The 20,224-nt window shown below is 39.0% G+C and overlaps 2 protein-coding genes across 2 annotated transcripts; both read right to left on the reverse strand.

Moving 5' to 3' along the window:
* Positions 1-1,229: 1,229 nt before the first annotated feature.
* Positions 1,230-8,730, reverse strand: LOC127079306 (uncharacterized). Its single transcript, XM_051019707.1, has 2 exons — positions 8,140-8,730; positions 1,230-2,463 (listed from the first exon to the last, which is right to left on the reverse strand). Exon 2 carries the CDS (start codon positions 2,403-2,405, stop codon positions 1,230-1,232), a length of 1,176 nt encoding a protein of 391 aa, XP_050875664.1. The 5' UTR covers positions 2,406-2,463; positions 8,140-8,730.
* Positions 3,743-4,711, reverse strand: LOC127079307 (uncharacterized). Its single transcript, XM_051019708.1, has one exon. The coding sequence runs from the start codon at positions 4,709-4,711 to the stop codon at positions 3,743-3,745; it is 969 nt and encodes a 322-aa protein (XP_050875665.1).
* Positions 8,731-20,224: the final 11,494 nt, after the last annotated feature.

The raw sequence follows: 20,224 nt of genomic DNA on the forward strand, positions 1-20,224 counted from the left end.
TGAGCTTGGGAATTCAGAAGCAAGGACAAGATAGATATTTTTGACGGTGTTTGATGTAACTGATCGACTATCTTGTAGTCGATTTTCTTTATTATTTTCAGAAATTCAATCGCTTCATCTGATTGCACCGTCGGTTGTACCCCTCCATATTCTGGGGCAGGAACTGCAGTTGTAGCTTCCCTTGTTGGTTCTTGAGGGATTATATTGACATCAGGAGTATAAATCCGACCGCTGCGGGTCATTCTGCTTGTCCCTGCGATGTTCGTGATATTGGTGTTAACATTCTCCAAGATTTTCTCACCTTCAACATCTTTGGGTTCTTTATCTACCACTTCATCTACCATAATTATGTCATATTTCCAAGGCACCGCCTTGATGCTTTCAAAGGGAAAGGGGGTAGGCATACAAACTACCACGGGTGATGGATGAATAACATCTTTTCTTTGATAAGTTATCTCAACAGGTTTTGGTAGATTGAAAAAGGGTTCAATGACTGAAACCTCCTCGTTTGTTGCAGGACCACAAGCTTGCAAAACACCTTGATCCATCAAGTTTTGAATATCAGTTCGTACCACTTTACATCCCCTTGGATAAACGGCACATTCTTCACAGTCGTCGTGACATGTATCAATCAAACTAGCTCCCACCAATCTTGCATGGAGTGCTAGCAATGGAGTTTTAACATCTTCAACATTTTTTATTATATAAGCATCAGAAACATCCTCAATGGCATTAACATCACCATGCACCGGCAGAGGGTTACTTTTTACGTTGGGTCCAACATCTCGGAATGAAAGGATCTTCTTCTCAACCAGCTCTCGCACAATATGCTTCAAAGCATAACATCCCTCTAAATCATGCTCAGGGGCACCCTCATGGAAAGGACAATGGGCATCTTGATTGTACCATGGAGGTAAAGGATTTGGCGGGGGACCCAAAGGTCTGGGAGTTACCAACCCTTTCTGCAGCAACGATGGGTATAACTCAGTGTACGTCATAGGGATTGAAGCGAAAGGAGGTCTTCCTCTTTGTACCCTATTTTGATTTGGAAGATTTTATGGATGCGGAGCCTGCGCCCTTGGCTGTTGATAAGAGGGTGGCATGGGTGTTTGCTGGTATACTGGTGCTTGTTGAATAGGTTGATAGACAGGAGCTTGTGATTGGTTGAAAGTTGGCGTGACTGCTACCACATACGGTTGTTGAATATACTGCACTGGATAAGTTGGTTGTTATTGAGCAATTTGTTGTTGTTGCTTCTTCCACGAGTGACTCCTTCTTTGACTGGTTGACACTGCGTTTGTTTCGCCCTCTTTCTTTCTTTGAAAACCTCCGGAAAACTTTTTGACATTATTACCGGATGTTTCATTGGTGGTTATCATTTTGCCATTCTTCAATCCAAGCTCGACTTTTATGCCCACGGCAACCAAGTCAGAGAAACTTGCCGATACACTACTCACCATCCTTTCATAGAACATGGGTTTTACTGTATCCATGAACCAATATGCTAACTCCTTCTCAACAAGGAGTGGTTCGACTTGCGAGGCCACTTCCCTCCATCGTTGTGCATATTCCTTAAAAGACTCGTTATCTTTCTGGGACATGCTGAGTAATTGCCTCCTATCTGGGGCCATATCCATGTTATACTTATAATGCTGGATGAAAGCATCAGATAAGTCTTGGAAACAACGAATTCTACTTTGATCAAGGCTTAAGTACCACTTAGAGAGAGCACCCCTCAAGCTGTCTTGGAAGCAATGCATCATAAGTTTATCGTCCTCCACGTGCGCCGCCATTTTTCGACAGTACATAATGATGTGACTTTTAGGACATGAGTGGCCCTCGTACTTATCAAAATCCGGGGTCTTGAATTTTGCAGGAATCATGAGACCAGACACTAGGCACATCTCCCTAGCAGCAACACCAAAGACTTGGTCACCTTCCATAGCCCTTAACCTTTTCTCAAGAATCTGAAAATTCTCCTTCATTCCTCTTATGTCTTCATGCCTTTCATCATCTTCGTCAGAAAAATCTGGAGCATGTTGTTGATCTTCAAAATAAGGTTGCACATATGCGTGGACAAGGGGTGGTGCAAATGTGTGGACCACGAGATGAGCTTCATTGATGGTTGGTAGAGGGACTGTTTGCTGAGTGGGTTGTACAACTCCAGAGGCACCTTCAACTGAAGGTGTAAAGCCGGGAGGTAAACCGAAGACTGGCCAAGTAGTAGGCAATGTCCTTGCAGGTTGGGGTTCAATCGTAGGACCGGTGATTTCTGAAATGACTGTCGTTTGGGTGTCTAATTTGGCCTTAATGACTTGTAGTATTTTCATGACTTGACCCATGTTTCCTCGTAGGTCCTCAAGTTCTGAGCTTACTCTCTCCAATTCTTGTTCTTGATCTGCCATTCTTTGATGAGCGTTGGCTCTCGTGTTGTAGTGGTGTTGAGGACTCAGTGTGTAACAACTGAATAGAGAAAACGGAATGAGTTTTTATTTATTTATATGGAGAATGCATGAATGTATGTATGAATGCATTTTATGTTTATTTATTTTTAGGGATTCTTATAAACTTTGCAGTTGTTGAGCACGTACTTTGAAAGTAATGTGAATAGAAACAGAAGACAATAGTCAGAAGCTGATGCAAAAATTCAATACCCATTCATTCAATGAAGCCAAAGATTACGAAGTATACAATCAAAGTGGGTACAAAACATTAAGCCAAATACAAAAATTGGAAATAACACGAAGCAAACAACTTAAAGAGTCTTCTTAGCAACTCGCTCTTTGTGGGTCTTCAATTCTTCTTTGAATCATCGCATCATCCTTTCGCAAAGCAAAACAAGGTCACGAGCCGAAGGATGAGTGTTATTTTCATCCATGTCCTCTAGAGAATTTTCTAATTTCCATGGTAAGTTTATGGCCACGCCATTACAAAACTCTATGAGGTTAGCCAACTTCGTACGGTATGCATCAACACTTAGCTGCAGAAGGTTGATGGTGCATTCATACTCATCCAATATCTCATTCAAATGCTTCCTATGATTTAGCCAACCCATGCTCTGGCTCTTCAGAGACTCATATTATTCCTTCCAATAACTAGCTAGCTCCTTGTTGGTATTCAACTCATCACACTTCTCTTCCCAGGCTTTAGGACATATTTGAGAGGCTCTTTGGGCTTGTTCCTTAAGACGTCTTTCATGCACCACTTCAGCTTCGGAGCTTCGAAGTTTCTCCTTCAGTTCTTGGATTTGGGCTTCAAGCTCCTCCCTTACCTCCTTCTTTTGCTTAGTGGCTAGGTCCCACCAACGCTTCCACTCTTGTCCATCTCTTTTAGCCTTAGCTAACTCATCATGGAGTGAACCTAATCCACTATCAGCCTGATCTAGGCACTCCAAGACTCTTTCCTTGAGATCTTGCTCAATTCTGTTCTTCTTACGACTCTCCTCCAAAAGTTCCTTCCTTTGGTTACTCTTCCTCTTGAGAATCATATTTTCCCCAGTTTCTTTGTAGAGTTCAGATTGCAGATCCTCTTTCTCCTTTCCAAGTTTAGCTACCATGGCTCGAAGTTCTTCCACCTCTTCAAGAGAAACAGGGACTGGTTCTGGTGAAGTAGACTTTAGAGGAATCTATATAGAAAAAGGGAGCTTTACAACTTTGATCCTCTCCGAGACCCATTGCTAATAAGGAACCCTTGCTGCATCATTCTTCTTTACTAATTATGTTCCTTTGGTATGCACCTTTTCCTAAGATCGGATGATCTTACGGAGGAGAAAAGGATAATTGGTTCCCATATCATTCAAAACCATCTCTTCTAACTCTTTATCATCGGGCTTCCCACGCATAGGGTATCCAAATTGTCGCAAAGCTAACATGGGGTTGTAGCTGATGCAACCTTTATATCCTATTAGTGGTACATTTGGGAAACTACCACAACTGATAATGATTTCTTCAACATTCAGCTTGTGTCGGTACCAAATGATATCCTTACTAGACAAAGACACCAAAGTTCTTGCCCATTCCCCATTGGACATTTCACTGATGTGAGCATTTGGCTTGAACACATATGAGATAAGACAATTATAGAGAAATGGAAGGCAACATATCAACATTCCATTCTTCTTTTGATGTCGAGTATGCAAAGTATGAAAAGTGTCAGCTAGTAGTGGAGGAACCAAACTTTGTTTATCCTTCCAAACGGTCCAAAAGATACTTATGGCAGCTGAATCTATAAAACCTTCATAGGTTGAGAACAATACTAGCCCATATATGAGAAGAGCTAGTATATTTGCCAATGCATCCCAATGACGTATCACAAACAACCTTTCTGCTTCTTCTTCTAGGTAAGCCCTCCAAAAACCAAAGAGATTCTCCCTTTTTTTCCAATTAGCCAATGCATCAGATATGGGGATGTGGAGTGCAAGGGCTAGCATCTCTACCTCAGGTACCTGACCAATTCTATTATACGGTGTCTTTCCTTTCATAGAAAATCCCAAGAGCCGGTTGAATTCCTCCAAGGTTGGAGTCAACTGAAAGTCTTGGAATAAGAAACTTCGAAGCGGGGGATCATAGAACTGAGCCAAAACGGTGATGGCTGGTGTTTGAACATCTACTGAGAGGAGATCCAAAATCTGGCCAAACTTTCCTTGCAAAGTAACCCTGAAGCATGCAGGAAGTTCATTCAAAAGTCTTGATATGTTGGCAATATTTGGCATTTTGGCTTTGAATGGTAATGCTTTCCTTCTTTCTGAACCTATTACAAACTTTTCGTGCTAGCAACTGCGTATTCAAAAATTCCCTGAAAAGAAAATTTTGTATGAGTGTCATGATGTTATGCAAATGATCATGAACGCATGGTATTTGGTTTTGGGATATCATAAGGTAACTCAAAACACCCTATTTGGTAGGCTTCTAGATAGTTCTAAGTTGGTTACCCATAAACCCACTCACAGGATAGTTTCTACATTTTTGATAAGGTTTCCATAGTCATGGACCATAACCGTATCAACATCATGCAACAGGCTAGCCACTTTATGACAAGAGTGACGAAAGGTCTCTTCTGAGCGGGGTTTTCATGTTGGGTGCAACAAGGAGAGGCCCTTGGAGTCCAACATTACGCAACCACCAAAGTAGAAATTGGTTCTAAGAGGGGCTCCTAGAGTCATGGACCCTTCATGAGTCAACGTCATGCGACAGGCTAGCTGCCTTATAACAAGATCTATAAACAGGTCTACTCTAGGGGAGTCTTCATGCTAGACATGCAAGGAGTGGCCCTTGGGGACTAACACTATAGAACTTCCAATTCTAAACTTATGTGTTCTCTCTTCTTTTTCCAAAGCTCGGGTGTAGAGCTTTATTCATGATATCAAAAATCCCAAAGCCCACATATGAACATATATACAGATATACAAACGCGATAAAGTAGGGATAAAGAAATCACATAACAGAGGAAGAAAAATAAACAAACAAAGCTAACACACATACGAAAACTTAACTGAACTAGGGTTGACTCACTTAGGGATGTTCCTGTCCCCAGTAGAGTCGCCATCTGTCGCACCTCGAAAAATGAGAACGCGACTTAGCGAAGCGCAATCGCACGCTCGTGGGATGGACTGAACAGAGTCACCACCGAACTTTATTTATTCCCAAAATAGGAAAGGAAAAATATCGATAAAACCCCTAAAAGAAAGGATAAGATATGGTCATCGCAACCAATATCAGGGTTCGGGAGTCGGTTACACAAGGGGAAGGTATTAGCACCCCTCACATCCGCTGTACTCAACGGGAACCATTTAGTTAGTTTCGATAAATGTTAGCGTGTTGTTAGTTTAGAAATGTTAGGCTTCTCGAGTTATTAGGTGGGAAAGAAAGAATAGACGAGAGAAGAATGTTTTTGGATTTTTACAATTAAGGGGACTAAGCCTAAGTTTTTTATTAATGGGCCTGACAAGATTTCGCAATCCTGCTCCTACGTATCTCAATAGAGAACTCAAGGCTTACGTAGTTCTAGGTAGAAAAATGTTTGTTTGTTGGTCGATTTTAGTAAAAGCTATATTGTATTAATCGACGAAAAACATTGTTTTACCCAAAACAGATGAGGAGCGGACATATATCACACGTCGAATGGATTTACAATCAACATTCGGAAAAACGTCACTTATCTCAACTCAACAATTATGGACGAAGCATTGATTTGCATCATCTTAAGACAAGATGTCTTTCATTTATGAAAAGGTTTTGAAGATTAATCGCACGGCGGCGAGAAAATAGTTTGATTGGTTGAATATTTTTTATAGGTGAAGGATGAACATTAGATGAGAATGAGACATAAGCCTCAGGATCAATCATTCGGGGTTCCACCGAAATGCTAGATTCCAACGGTCATTTTTCATTCGAATTAATTGAGAAAATTGTTTGATGGACAACGAACGCTTGATAAGAATCAATTGTTCAAAGAGTTGTGCCAGAATGCTTGATCCCAACGGCCCTTATTTTGTCCAAGTTAATTAAAGTGTTTTAGGGGCGAAAGAAAAGAGTGAACGGTTAACCCAAAACACGAGGCTCGGGACCGATCATTCGAGGGTTCCACCGGAATGCTAGATTCCAACGGTCATTTTCTTTCGTATATGTTTAAAAAAAGTTTTAATGTTATGCTTTAATTGTGTTAGTGATTTTAAAATGGTTTGAAATTTACTGTATTCGTTTTGAAATGAATTTTAAACTGGTAAAGTGGTGAAATATCGAGAGATTATTTATATGTGCGGTGACATGCACATGGATCGTATAATTAAACAACTCAACACAATAAGATTGACTTAAAAAAAGTAATCAAGTAATACACTTAGAAAGAAAAAGTAATTAATCAATTAGGCTCTAATTAACTAATTAGATAAAATATTAATTAAGCAATTAGTTGCTAATTTACATTAATCATAGAAAGAAATGCATAAAGGATAGTTCATGTAATAAATGAGGTGTGATATTAAATGGTCTTTTGAATCCAAGCCCACAAAATATTAGCCCTAAATGAAAAAACATAAATTAAAAGAATAATAAAATAAAATAAAAAGGGGGTTCGTTCCTCATTTTCACAATCTAGCTCTCTTTTCTTTTCATTACACTTAATAGCATATATATTTAAGAAAGGGGTTCTCTGGTTGACAATATAAAATGGTATTTTAAACATGTAACCATACTAATATTAATATGATATCTCACAGTAAAAACACATCAATACTCATAATATAGTAGAAGGCATGATACAATACCATGATTCTAATCATAAACTCACTTTAATACTAACATGAACAAAAAAAAGTAAGCATAAAAAAGGTAAGCATATCAATATTGTAGTGAAAACACAAGCTGAAAATGACACTGAGAGATATATTCCTATCTTTTCTTAACTCCTGCCATGAACTTCATTCAACTTTTCAATGAATAAAAACAAACTAAGAAACAAAAGAAATCAAACTTTAAAATCCAGTTAATAAGATAATAAAAGTGAAAGGAAAAATCAAGGCAAACAAAGAAGAGAATAAAAACAAACGAGATTCATAGCAATGCAGTGATTCTCAAATTCTCAAAGTACGACGACAGTTTTTCGGAGCGTTTGAGCTGTTATAATGTGTCGAAATCTGTTGCCGGCAACGGTTTCTACGAAGAAGTGGAAGCATCGGATTACTGAGTTTGTTGGTGTAGGTCAAGGGATAGAATAACTTTTTTCAATTCTCAAAAGCCACTAATCACAAGTTGACACATGGCGATGGAAAAATAAAACCATGAAAATTAATCAACAATATCTCTATCTTACTTTTCTGTTATGAATGAAAACAACAACAACCAATTATATTAAAAAAACTCCTTTCTTTTTTTAAACTTTCTATGTTCCATGGAATTTCCAAAACAAGATAAAACTTGTGCAACCAAGATAAGTATGACAACCCATGAATTTCAGACAAGCGTGTTTGTTCTAACAACAATCAAGATGCAAAATGAAAGAAAATAAGAAAACAATATTAAACTCCAACAAAGTCTCAAAACAGTTAACACTCTATAGGTATATATGTATGGATTCATATTATAATGCAACTTTCATGGGAACATACTCAAGTACATAAATATTAATTAAGTTAGAAAATACCAAAGTTGTTTTCGTGATCTTCCAATATCTTCGGCGACGATGTTGTGGTGGTGGAGAGAGAGCGGTCTGTGGTTGTTGCGTGGATGCGGTTTGTGGCTGAGTTGTTGTTTAGTGGTGGTTGCGTTTGTTCATGCACCTCCGGTGTGAAGGGAGGTGCTTAAGTAGTGCCGAAGTGGTTGAGTGATGTTTAGTAAAGAGTTTTCATGGAGTAGTTGCAGTAAGTTGTTAGAGGGAGATGAGAGGTTATAGATGGGTGTTGTGAAAGAGTCTTTTTTCAAAAAACAAATGAAAAGTTTTTTCTTTGAAGTATGAAGAGGAGGGTCCCTTTTAAGGACAGAAGATAAAATATCTGTATAGAGTGATATGTGTGTGTGGTTAAAAGTTTTTTTTGGTTGGTGTCTTGGTCCTTTAGTTCATATAAGGGAGTTGTATGTATATCAATATATAAAAAGAGTGAGATCACATTCTAGTTGGTAGGGAGAGACATTTTTGGAAACCTGTAACCACTCTTTATTCTTTCAAAATGGAATCTCCCTTCTTCAGCTATGTACCGTGTGGGAGATAGGGTGTGGCCTGCATTGTTTTGGCTTTTTTCCATATGCATAGAAACCAATTCTTTTTATGAAAAAGGGATTCACTTATTGATTATTTATGGTAAAAGGAAATTGAAATAACTAAATTATTTAAAAAATCAAATTATTTTAAATAAACAAAAATATAAATATAAATATAAACGAATCTATTTAATTATTTCAATTATTTAGACTTGAAAAATAAAAATAAAACAAGACTCAAAATGAGTAAAAGTCGGGTGTAAAAATGCTCGAAAAATTAAACGGAATGCACCAAAATAATCAGTTCGAAATAAACCTCTAAGAAATATACAGGTTTTGATTAGATTTTGAAATATATAAAAAAAATGCTGGTTAAAACGCTCAGACGAGTCAAAATATGATCAAAAAATTAGCCGCAAAATAAATCGAGCACATCAGGTCAAACTACGTGAAACGTAGATTAAAAAAGTTATGTTTGCAAGCTTGATTTTGAAATTTTTTCTCCCTCTATTTTGACGCACATTTGACAATTGATTCAACCGGTTTGCCTGTAGATCCGAAAATTAATGCAACTACTATTTAGGCATTATGCAAGATGAAATGCATGTTATGATATGCGTGTGATGTTAATGTCATGAAAAATGTATTCAGGGTCAAAATTGGGGTATGACAATGACGATGAAGTTTTGCGACTAATTAAGAAGAGCGAGTTTAATGTGTTGGAGCAGTTGCTTCAAACCCCATCAAAGATTTCAGTGTTGTCTCTGTTAATGAATTCTGAAGCACATAGAGAAGCATTATCGAAGGTACTCGAGCAAGCCTACGTTGAGCACGATGTTACTGTGGATCAGTTTGACCATATTATCGCTAATATCACTTATTGTAATAATCTGAGCTTTTGTGATGAAGAGCTTCCTGAGGAAGGCAGAAATCACAACCTAGCACTTCATATTTTGATAAACTGCAAGGAGGATGCATTGTCCAATGTGTTGGTTGATACTGGTTCTTCTTTAAACGTGCTTCCGAAATCAACTTTGTCTAGACTCTCTTATCAAGGTGCCCCTATGAGGTACAATTGCGTGATTGTTAAAGCATTTGATGGTTCTCGCAAAATCGTCATTGGTGAAGTGGACCTGCCAGTTAAGATAAGTCTGAGTGATTTCCAAATTACTTTCCAGGTAATGGATATTCACCCGGCCTATAGTTGTTTATTAGGGAGGCCATGGATTCACGAAGCAGGAGCTGTGACATCTACTCTGCACCAGAAACTTAAATTTGTGAAAAACAACAAGCTCGTCGTTGTTGGTGGGGAAAAGGCGCTCTTGGTGAGCCATTTGTCATCCTCTTCTTTTGTTGAAGCTGCGGAGGAGGTTGGAACTCCGTTCCAAGCCTTGTCTATTATTGAAGTGAAGAAAACTGGGGCACCCATGTCTTCTTTCAAGGATGCTCAGAAAGCTATTGAGACTGGCAACACTGATCAGTGGGGTCGCATGGTAGAAATTGATGAAAACAAGATGAGGTCCGAATTGGGATTTCAACTAGGGTCGTTCAACGTCAAAACTGAAGATGCGCAACCAAGTTTCCGTAGTTGAGGGTTCATTCATGGTAATGATCAACACCCAGCTGTTGTGATTAAGGATGGTGACAATAAAGACGAAGCTTGCGCCAATTTTGTGACGCATGGCCAGACTCGCAACAATTGGGTTGCTATTGATATTCCTGTTATTGTTCACCGCTCTAAGTAATTTTTCTTTCATTTTTAAAATCAGTCTCCTATGCCTAAGGGAGAAGTGAACATTGTTAAGCATTTCAATTATCATCAATAAAATGCAATTTTATTCATCCACATCTATGATGTTTTATTTTTACTTTTTGCTTTTCTGAAAAAATGGTAATCACAAAAAACATAAATAAATAATAATTGTCCATCTGCATAATATTTGGTCACAATTCACTTCTCTAAAATCAAAATATCAAATCATTATACAGGTTGGTTCTGAAACCCATTGAATACAATGATCCTACTCCCTCTCCGAACTTTGATTTCCCTGTATGTGAGGCTGAGGAAGAAACTGATGATGAAGAAGTATCTGATGAATTATCCCGTTTACTTGAGCATGAGGAAACATCCATTCAGCCGTTTGAAGAGCAGATTGAACTAGTCAACTTGGGTTCCGAAGATGATGTGAAGGAAGTCAAGATTGGGTCTCAACTGTGTCTAGAAGCTAAGAAGGGGTTGATTGATCTTCTTCAAGAATATTCATATGTGTTTGCTTGGTCCTATCAAGACATGCCTGGTTTGGATTCTGAGATTGTGGAGCATAGATTGTTGTTGAAGCCAGAGTGCCCGTTGGTCAAACAGAAGTTGAGGAGAACTCATCTTGATATGGCAGTGAAGATCAAAGAAGAATTACATAAACAAATTGATGCTGGTTTTCTTGTTACTACTGAGTATCTACAGTGGGTGGGCAATATTGTGCTTGTTCCGAAGAAGGATGGAAAAGTCCGTATGTGTGTCGATTATAGAGATTTGAACAAAGCTAGTCTGAAAGATGATTTCCCTCTGCCACACATTGATATGTTAGTAGACAATATAGCTAAATTCAAAATCTTTTCATTTATGGATGGATTTTCCGGTTATAATCAGATCAAGATGGCACCCGAAGATACGGAGAATACCATATTCATTACACCTTAGGGAATATTCTGTTATAGAGTGATGCCTTTCGGTTTAAAGAATGCTGGTTCAACGTACCAGAGAGCTAGGACCACTATTTTTCATGATATGATGCATAAAGAGATCGAAGTCTATGTTGATGATATGATTGTTAAATCCAGTGATGAAGGAGAGCATGTTGATCATTTGTTGAAGTTGTTCCAACATTTGAGGAAGTACAAACTCCGCTTGAATCCCAATAAATGTACTTTTGGTGTTCGTTCTGGTAAGTTGTTGGGCTTCATTGTCAGCAAGAAGGGTATTGAAGTTGATCCCGCCAAGGTCAAAGCAATACAAGAAATGCCTGCGCCCAAAACAGAGAAGCAAGTCAGAGGTTTTCTCGGACACTTAAATTATATCTCGAGATTCATATCGCGTATGACTACCACGTGTGCGCCTATATTCAAGCTTCTTCAGAAAGATCAATCTTGTGATTAGACTGAAGATTGCCAGAAAGCTTTTGACAGTATTAAACAATGAAATTCTGGTATCAGATATAAGATGTTGAAGGTAATGTTACGACACTAATATCTGTTAACACACAATGGATAAAGATACAAAATTATAAAACAAATCACATAAGCAATTGTTAACCCAGTTCGGTGCAACTCACCTACGTCTGGGGGCTACCAAGCCAGGAAGGAAATTCACTAAAATAGAATTAGTTCAAAGACTATCTGTACACTTCAACAAGTTACAGTCTTTCTCACCTAATCTCTACCCGTGCAATTTCTACCTAAGCACTCTTAGATATGAGAACCCACTCACTTCCCTTACAATCACACACCAGTGATTTTAAACAACAATCCCTTGAGAAAAGAAAATACTTTTCAATTACACACTCTTGATTTTACTTCACAGTTTCAATCAAGAAGACACACTCTTGATCTTGCTTCACAGCTTTGATCAAGAAGACACACACTCTTGCTTAACAGCTTTAGAGTGACAAATTACAACCACAAATCAGTCCAATTCAATCATCAATGGATGACTTGAATGACCTACAAGTCTCACGACTAAACAGACACAAACCCTAGCTCTCTCTCTATATTTCGCTCAGTCTTGGTTGTGTGTTCAAACAGGTTTTCTAAGTCCCTTTTTATAGAAGCATCCAGCTGGGCTTGGACATCTTGAAAACCCTAAATCTATTTTCCAATCAAATCTTTTTATAACAGCTGGTTAGATCTCCTTGGAAAATAAGTAAATCTGGTTGTAATCCATGATTGAATGCGCCAGCTAATCAGATCTTCAATCATACAAAGATTGCCATTAATTGTGCAATCATAAAACTATGCAACAAACAACAGAATTACTAGTTATGGATGCAACTAGTAAGACACACAAATGCACTATGCACAAGGGTACTCCTTCTCCCCCTAAAACTGTGCATTCATCAAATAACAGCTACTGTAACTCCAGTACCTGTCCCAGCCAGAATGTCATTCTGACATCTGCTATAACATCAACACCTGTACACCATATCAGACATCCCCTTTGACATCTGTAAACAGAATAACATTCTGTTTTAACACCTGTGCACTTCCTTCAATAATAGTTGTCTCCAGATCAGCCACACAGATCATCCACTTACAGCTCACAACTCCAGCACCCAGCTCCACATACTTCTCCCCCTTTTTAGTCAAAATTGACCAAAGGTGACCAATTCTCATAGCATCTTCACTACACCATACCTCACAAAACTCCATACTCTTCTTGTGAGAACTATCCACAAACTCCTTTCATTGCTATAGATTCTCATACACACAAATTCCCAATTTTCTTCTTAAACATTCAAATTGATTGGCATCCAAAGCTTTTATGAATATGTCAGCTACTTGCCTCTCTGAAGGAACATGCTCCAATGCTATGATCTTATCTTCCACAAGTTCTCTGATGAAGTGATGCCTAATATCAATGTGCTTTGTCATGCTGTGCTGAATAGGATTCTTAGAGATATTTATAGCACTCAGGTTATCACAGTACAATGTCATGATGTCTTGTGTGACATTGTATTCAGACAATATTTGTTTCATCCAGACCAGTTGAGAACAACTACTTCCAGCTGCTATGTATTCAGCTTCAGCATTGGATAGAGATACACAGTTCTATTTCTTGCTAAACCATGAAATCAGATTGTTCCCTAAGAAAAAAACATCCTCCTGATGTGCTCTTCCTATCATCAGCACTCCCAGCCCAGTCAGCATCACAGTATCTAGTCAACATAGATCTAGATCCATGAGTATATAACATCCCATAGTCACTGGTGCCATTGACATATTTCAGTATTCTCTTTACTTGGTTTATGTGACTGACTTTTGGTTCAGCTTGATATCTAGCACACACGCCAACAGCAAATGCAATGTCAGGTCTGCTTGCTGTGAGATATAACAGACTGCCTATCATGCTTCTGTATAGACTTTGATCTACACTGACACCATTTTCATCTTTGGAGATTTTTACATGTGTAGGTGCAGGTGTTCTTTTATGGCTTGCATTCTCCATGCCAAACTTCTTCACAATGTTCTTGGCATACTTGCTTTGAGATAAAAAGATAGAGTCTTCCATCTGTTTGACTTGTAGCCCAAGAAAGTAGGTCAGTTCTCCAACAAGGCTCATCTCAAACTCAGATTGCATTTGTCTAACAAAATGTTCAACCATCTGTTCTGACATTCCACCAAATACAATGTCATCTACATATATTTGTGCAACCATGAGCTTTCCTCCTTCATTCTTCACAAACAGAGTTTTGTCAATACCTCCTTTCATGTATCCATTGTCAGTGAGGAACACTGTGAGTCTCTCATACCAAGCCCTGGGAGCTTGCTTCAACCCATAGAGGGCTTTCTTCAATCTGTATACATGTTGTGGAAGATTTGGATCTGTGAATCCTTTAGGTTGTTCAACATATACTTCTTCATTTAAGTAGCCACTTAGAAAGGCACTTTTTACATCCATTTGAAACAGTTTGAATTTCAGAATACATGCAACTCCAAGCAATAATCTAATGGACTCAAGGCGAGCTACAAGAGCAAAAGTTTCATCAAAGTCAACTCCTTCAACTTGAGTATATCCTTGAGCTACTAGTTTAGCTTTGTTTTTAGTAACAACCCCTTGTTCATCAGATTTATTCTTATATACCCACTTTGTACCTATGACATTTACTCCTTCAGGTCTAGGAACCAATTCCCATACTTCATTCCTCTTGAATTGGCCTAATTCCTCTTGCATGGCATTGATCCAGAACTCATCAGTCAGGGCTTCCTTGATATTTCTGGGTTCAATCTTTGACACAAAGCAACCATGTGAGATTACTTCCCTTGATCTAGTAGTGACTCCTTTATCTGGATCTCCTATGATAAGGTCTTTGGGATGATCCTTCTGAATTCTGATAGAGGGTCCCTTGTTGATTTTGTCATCCTCAGGTTCAGCTTGAGGTGGTTCTCCTTCCTTATTCTTGTCTGAGGAGTCAGTTGGAGAATCATTCAGAGATGTCTCGACATCGTCTATGACATCAGTCTGTTGATCATCAACCACAACATTAATGGATTCCATCAACACAATAGTTCTGGAATTGAAGACCTTGTAGGCTCTGCTGTTTGTTGAATAGCCCAAAAATATTCCTTCATCACTTTTGGGATCCATCTTCCTTCTTTGCTCACGATCAGCCAGGATATAGCATTTGCTACCAAATACATGAAAGTATTTTACTGTAGGTTTTCTTCCTTTCCAGACTTCATAAAGGGTTGTGGGAGTCCCTTTCTTTAATGTCACTCTGTTGTGAACATAGCAGGTTGTGTTCATGGCTTCAGCCCAAAAATGATAGGGTAACTTCTTAGCATGAATCATAGCTCTGGCTGATTCTTGCAGAGTCCTATTTTTTCTTTCCACCACATCATTTTGCTGGGGAGTGATGGGAGATGAGAACTCATAATGAATTCCTTCTGAAGAGCAGAAGTCAGCAAATTTGCTGTTCTCAAACTCCTTTCCATGATCACTTCTAATTTTGACAATAGGACTTTCTTTTTCCCTTTGAAGTTTCAGACACAGCTCCTTAAAGACTTCAAATACATCAAATTTTTCTCTTATAAAATTGATCCAGGTGTATCTGGAGAAATCATCCACCACCACATATCCATATTTCTTCCCACCAAGGCTTTCTACTTGCATGGGTCCCATCAAGTCCATATGAAGTAGTTCCAGGACTTTGGTAGTTGTGTCATGTCTGAGCCTCTGGTGTGACATCCTTGTTTGTTTTCCAATCTGACATTCTCCACAGATTTTTCCCTCATCAATCTTTAAGTTGGGAATTCCTCTAACAGCTTCAACTGATATGATCCTTTTCATACCTTTAAGGTGCAGATGGCCCAATCTTTGATGTCATATCTTTACTTCTTCTTCTTAGGCTAAGGTACACATTGATGAGTATCCAGTTTCTTGAGAGCTCCACATGTAGCAGTTGTCTTTGGACCTAAGTCCCTTCATGATTACTTTATTTTCTTTGTTAGTAATCAAACATTCTGTTCTGGTGAAGTTTACATTCAGACCTTGATCACATAGTTGACTGATGCTTATAAGATTATCAGTTAATCCTTTAACAAGTAGGACATCATCAAGGTCAGGAACTCCAGGGCAATCTAGCCTCCCCATTCCTTTGATTCCACCCTTTGCACCATCACCAAAGGTAACATAACTCATGGCATGAGGATGAAGTTCAGTTAGCAGATTTTTGTTCCCAGTCATATGTCTGGAGCAACCACTGTCAAAATACCAATCTTCCTTGGATGAGACTCTGAGGGAAGTGTAAGCTATTAGACTTGTGAACTTTGTCTTAGGAACCCATTGCTTTTTGTTGACAGTCTTGAGATGTTTGGACCTTGATTGGTGTTGAGACTGAACAAGATCAGGATAACCATATAGCTTATAGCAGAAGGGCTTCAGGTGGCCAAATTTTCCACAGTATTAGCATTTCCATCTTTTATGTTTTCCTTTCTGCTGTTGTGACATCTGATGTGACATCTCAGGTTTGCTTTTAACATGGCTGCACTTAGGTTTGGATTTTGGTTTGCAACTATTGTAACTGCACTCAGCCTTGAATCCAATACCATATTTGTTTCCTGTTAATTGACCAGTCTGAAGAATCTTGTCTAGGATGGCAGATCCATTGTTAAGCATTCTTACATACTTAGTCATCTCATCTAGTTTGGAATTCAAGAATACAACTTCAGTATCCAATTTTGAGATGGTTTTCACATACTCTTCCTTTTCATTTTTCAGCTGAGCTATCATTTTCTTCTGGCTTTCAACTTGTCTACACACTCCTGCACTTCTGTGGCACAATTCTTTGTAGGTAGTGGCCAGTTCTCCAAAGGGTCTTTCATCATCAATTGACTCTTCCTCAGACCCCCATCTTCCTGTCAAGGCAGTCACATGGTTTGTAACCTCTTCAGTTTCACTTCCATCAGACCAAGAGGCCACAAGACTTCTCTTTTGTTTCTTGAGGTAGGTCCCACATTCAGTTTTAATATGACCATATCCATTACACTCATAGCACTGAACTTCTTTGGGCTTTTCTTCAGACTTTGTTTTCTTACCAGAGCTGTTGAATTTACTGATGTCAGATGTGGTGTTCTTGACATTGCCCTTTGCTCTCACATCTACCCTTTTCATCAGTCTGCTGAACTGTCTTCCCAGCATTGCTATCTCATTTGCCAGATTATCATCAATATCTTGACAACCTTCCTCATCTTCCTCTTCAGTGTTTGACATAAATTTTATGCTCTTGGCCTTCTTTTCAGCTCCATCACATATTCCCATCTCAAATGTTTGGAGGGATCCAATTAGCTCATCAACTCTCATATTTGAGATGTCTTGAGATTCTTCTATAGTTGTTACTTTCATAGCAAATCTCTTGGGGAGTGATCTGAGTATTTTTCTCACTAACTTTTCATCTGACATCTTCTCACCCAAAGCTCCAGAGGCATTGGCAATTTCAAGGATACTCATGTAAAATTCATGAATAGTTTCATCTTCTTTCATCCTTAAGTTTTCAAACTTGGTGGTGAGCAGCTGTAGTCTAGACATTTTCACTCTAGAGGTGCCTTCATGAGTGGTTTTGAGAATGTCCCATGCATCTTTAGCTACTTCACAATTGTTTACCAATCTGAAGATGTTCTTGACCACTTCATTGAAGATGGCATTCAATGCTTTAGAATTCCCAAGGGCTAGGTCATCCTCCTCCTTGGACCATTGTTCTTCAGGCTTTTTCTCAGCAGTGGCTTCTCCTTCTTTAGTAATGACAGGATGCACCCAACCTGTTAACACAGCTTTCCAAGCCTTGTTATCAAGAGATTTTAGAAAGGCTACCATTCTAGGTTTCCAATAGTCATAGTTAGAACCATCCAAAATTGGTAGCCTATGAACAGATCCTCCATCTCTCTCCATTGTACCAGAAAGTATTGCCCCTAGATCTCACCCAGAACCAGAGCAGGATGCCTGCTCTGATACCAATTGAAATTCTGGAATCAGATATAAGATGTCGAAGGTAATGCTACGACACTAATATCTGTTAACACACAATGGATAAAGATACAAAATTATAAAACAAATCACACAAGCAATTGTTAACCCAGTTCGATGCAACTCACCTACGTCTGGGGGCTACCAAGCCAGGAAGGAAATTCACTAAAATAGAATTAGTTCAAAGACTATCCGTACACTTTGTTAGATGCCCAAAAGTGCTTATTTGAGCTATCATATGTGGGCATCTTTCACTCTTTTTCCTTGCTAAAATTGTCAAAACCACATTTGTTTTACATGGAATGCATTACATTGATAAACAAGCTTGGTGCCTTTGATTTGTGTGTTATTGTGCAGGAAAAAGGCATGAACTAATTGAAAACGAAGACACAAGAAAATTGGCAAAGGAACCAAAGAATACAAGCATTTCATCAGCCTGCTCGCTAGGCGAGGCTGTGGCGAAGCACTACTTCGCTAGGCGAGCTCCAGGCGAAAAGCTCCAGTAAATTGTCAAATTAATTCGCCAGGCGAGCTGAAGGCGAAGGTGGTAGCGAGTTCATTCTGTTTTGGTGAAAAGCGCAGCTAGCACTCACTCGCTAGGCGAAGCTCTAGCGAGTCCCCAGCGAGCATTCCAGTAGCAAAACCTCTCAACCTCGCTGGGGCGAAGGGTGAAGCGTGTCCTTCGCTAGGCGAAGGTATGTTCGCTAGGCGAACATGACAGTTCAAGCAGACCCTGTTTCTCTGGGCGCAGGTGCCTTATGTGCCCATATTAGACCCTCGCTAGGCGAGCCATTCTGCTCGCCTAGCGAACATGACAGCCCAACAGAGGTCTATAAGTAGCAAGTGCCACTTTTGAGCACCATACCTCATTTTTACCAACCTTTTCCACTTTTGTACTTTCTTCTAGATATTTTTGCAGCATTGTTCTTGGGATCTTTTATGCCCTAGTTTTCATTTCTCTTCATCTTAGAACCATATTCCACAAAAAGAAGGTGGATTCCCATCCAACTTCGATTATCCGACTTGGATGTTGATCAACCTTCTTTCCTTACTTGCCGACCAAGCTACCATGAAAATGAGTAGCTAAGTCGTCCATTTGTCAAGGTTAGATGTAGGTGATTACTAGCTTTCTGTGTAAATGTAAGGATCCTCATATGTAAACTCTTTAATGGTAAATATATGATGAAAACTTTGTTTCTATTTAAAACTCTTTGTGTTGGTTTATGATCGAGAGATGTTTACCGACTCTTGACCTAGGTTTTCATCCAAACTTGTTTGTTAGCTAGAGATAGTAATGAATGATTTTGTTCACCATAAGGTTGAACCAAAAAGTTGTCATTTTGATAGATTGTGTTCGAGAGAAACAATGGATCAAAATGGCAAAACTCACAATGTGTGTTCGAGAGAAACATGTTGAGAGGACTTTGTGAAATGATTTATCATCTAAAGGAGTTTATAAGATTGTTGACCGAGCAAATACATGCAAAGTGATCATTGAAACCTAACTTTGGCAATATTTCTCATTTATTCAAAACATAACTTTTACCGCAATTTATTACTTTTTATGCAAGATAACTTGATTAAAACCAAAACCCTATTGTTACTTGAGCTAGAATCAATACAACCATCGAACGGCGGTGATATCTTACAATCTCTGTGGATACGATAACAAAAACCCGACACGAAATATACATTTCAACAAAATGGCGCCGTTGCCGGGGATTGTAAATTGATATTGCGAGCATCGCAATGGTTGTTTAAGTTTTAGCTTGTTAATTTTTGACTTGTGCTTGTAATTTGTTTGGTTTAGTGTGCAGCTTACGTTTTATGCGAGGGCAAATCCCTGTGGACGAACTTCATTTTGATCCTGAGATCGAGAGAACCGCAAGGAGGCTCAATAGCAAAACGAGACGTAGGAGGCAACAGGCTAGACAACGCCAAGAGCAAGGAGAAAGTTCTTCAACCACAAATCCACCATCATTCATACCAAACATGGAGCCACAACCACCACCACCTATTTCTACTCCATGTATCAATAGTCCAAGGAACACCGCTCAGTTTGCCAACCACACAGGAAGGCAAGCTGAGATGAAAACGGGAACTCTGAATTTATTATATGGGAGTCCATTCACCGGAATGGACCATGAAGACCCATTTGCTTTTCTCACAAAATTTTATGAGATAGCATTGGCTGCCGGAGTGGATCAGGCTCAGGAGCTTCCGTTGTTCAGACGATTATTTCCCCACGCTTTGCTCGGTAAAGCAAAGGATTGGTACCTAGATCAAACACCAGCCGTAA

Source organism: Lathyrus oleraceus, chromosome 5 (assembly GCF_024323335.1).
Source record: "Lathyrus oleraceus cultivar Zhongwan6 chromosome 5, CAAS_Psat_ZW6_1.0, whole genome shotgun sequence".
NCBI lineage: Eukaryota > Viridiplantae > Streptophyta > Magnoliopsida > Fabales > Fabaceae > Lathyrus > Lathyrus oleraceus.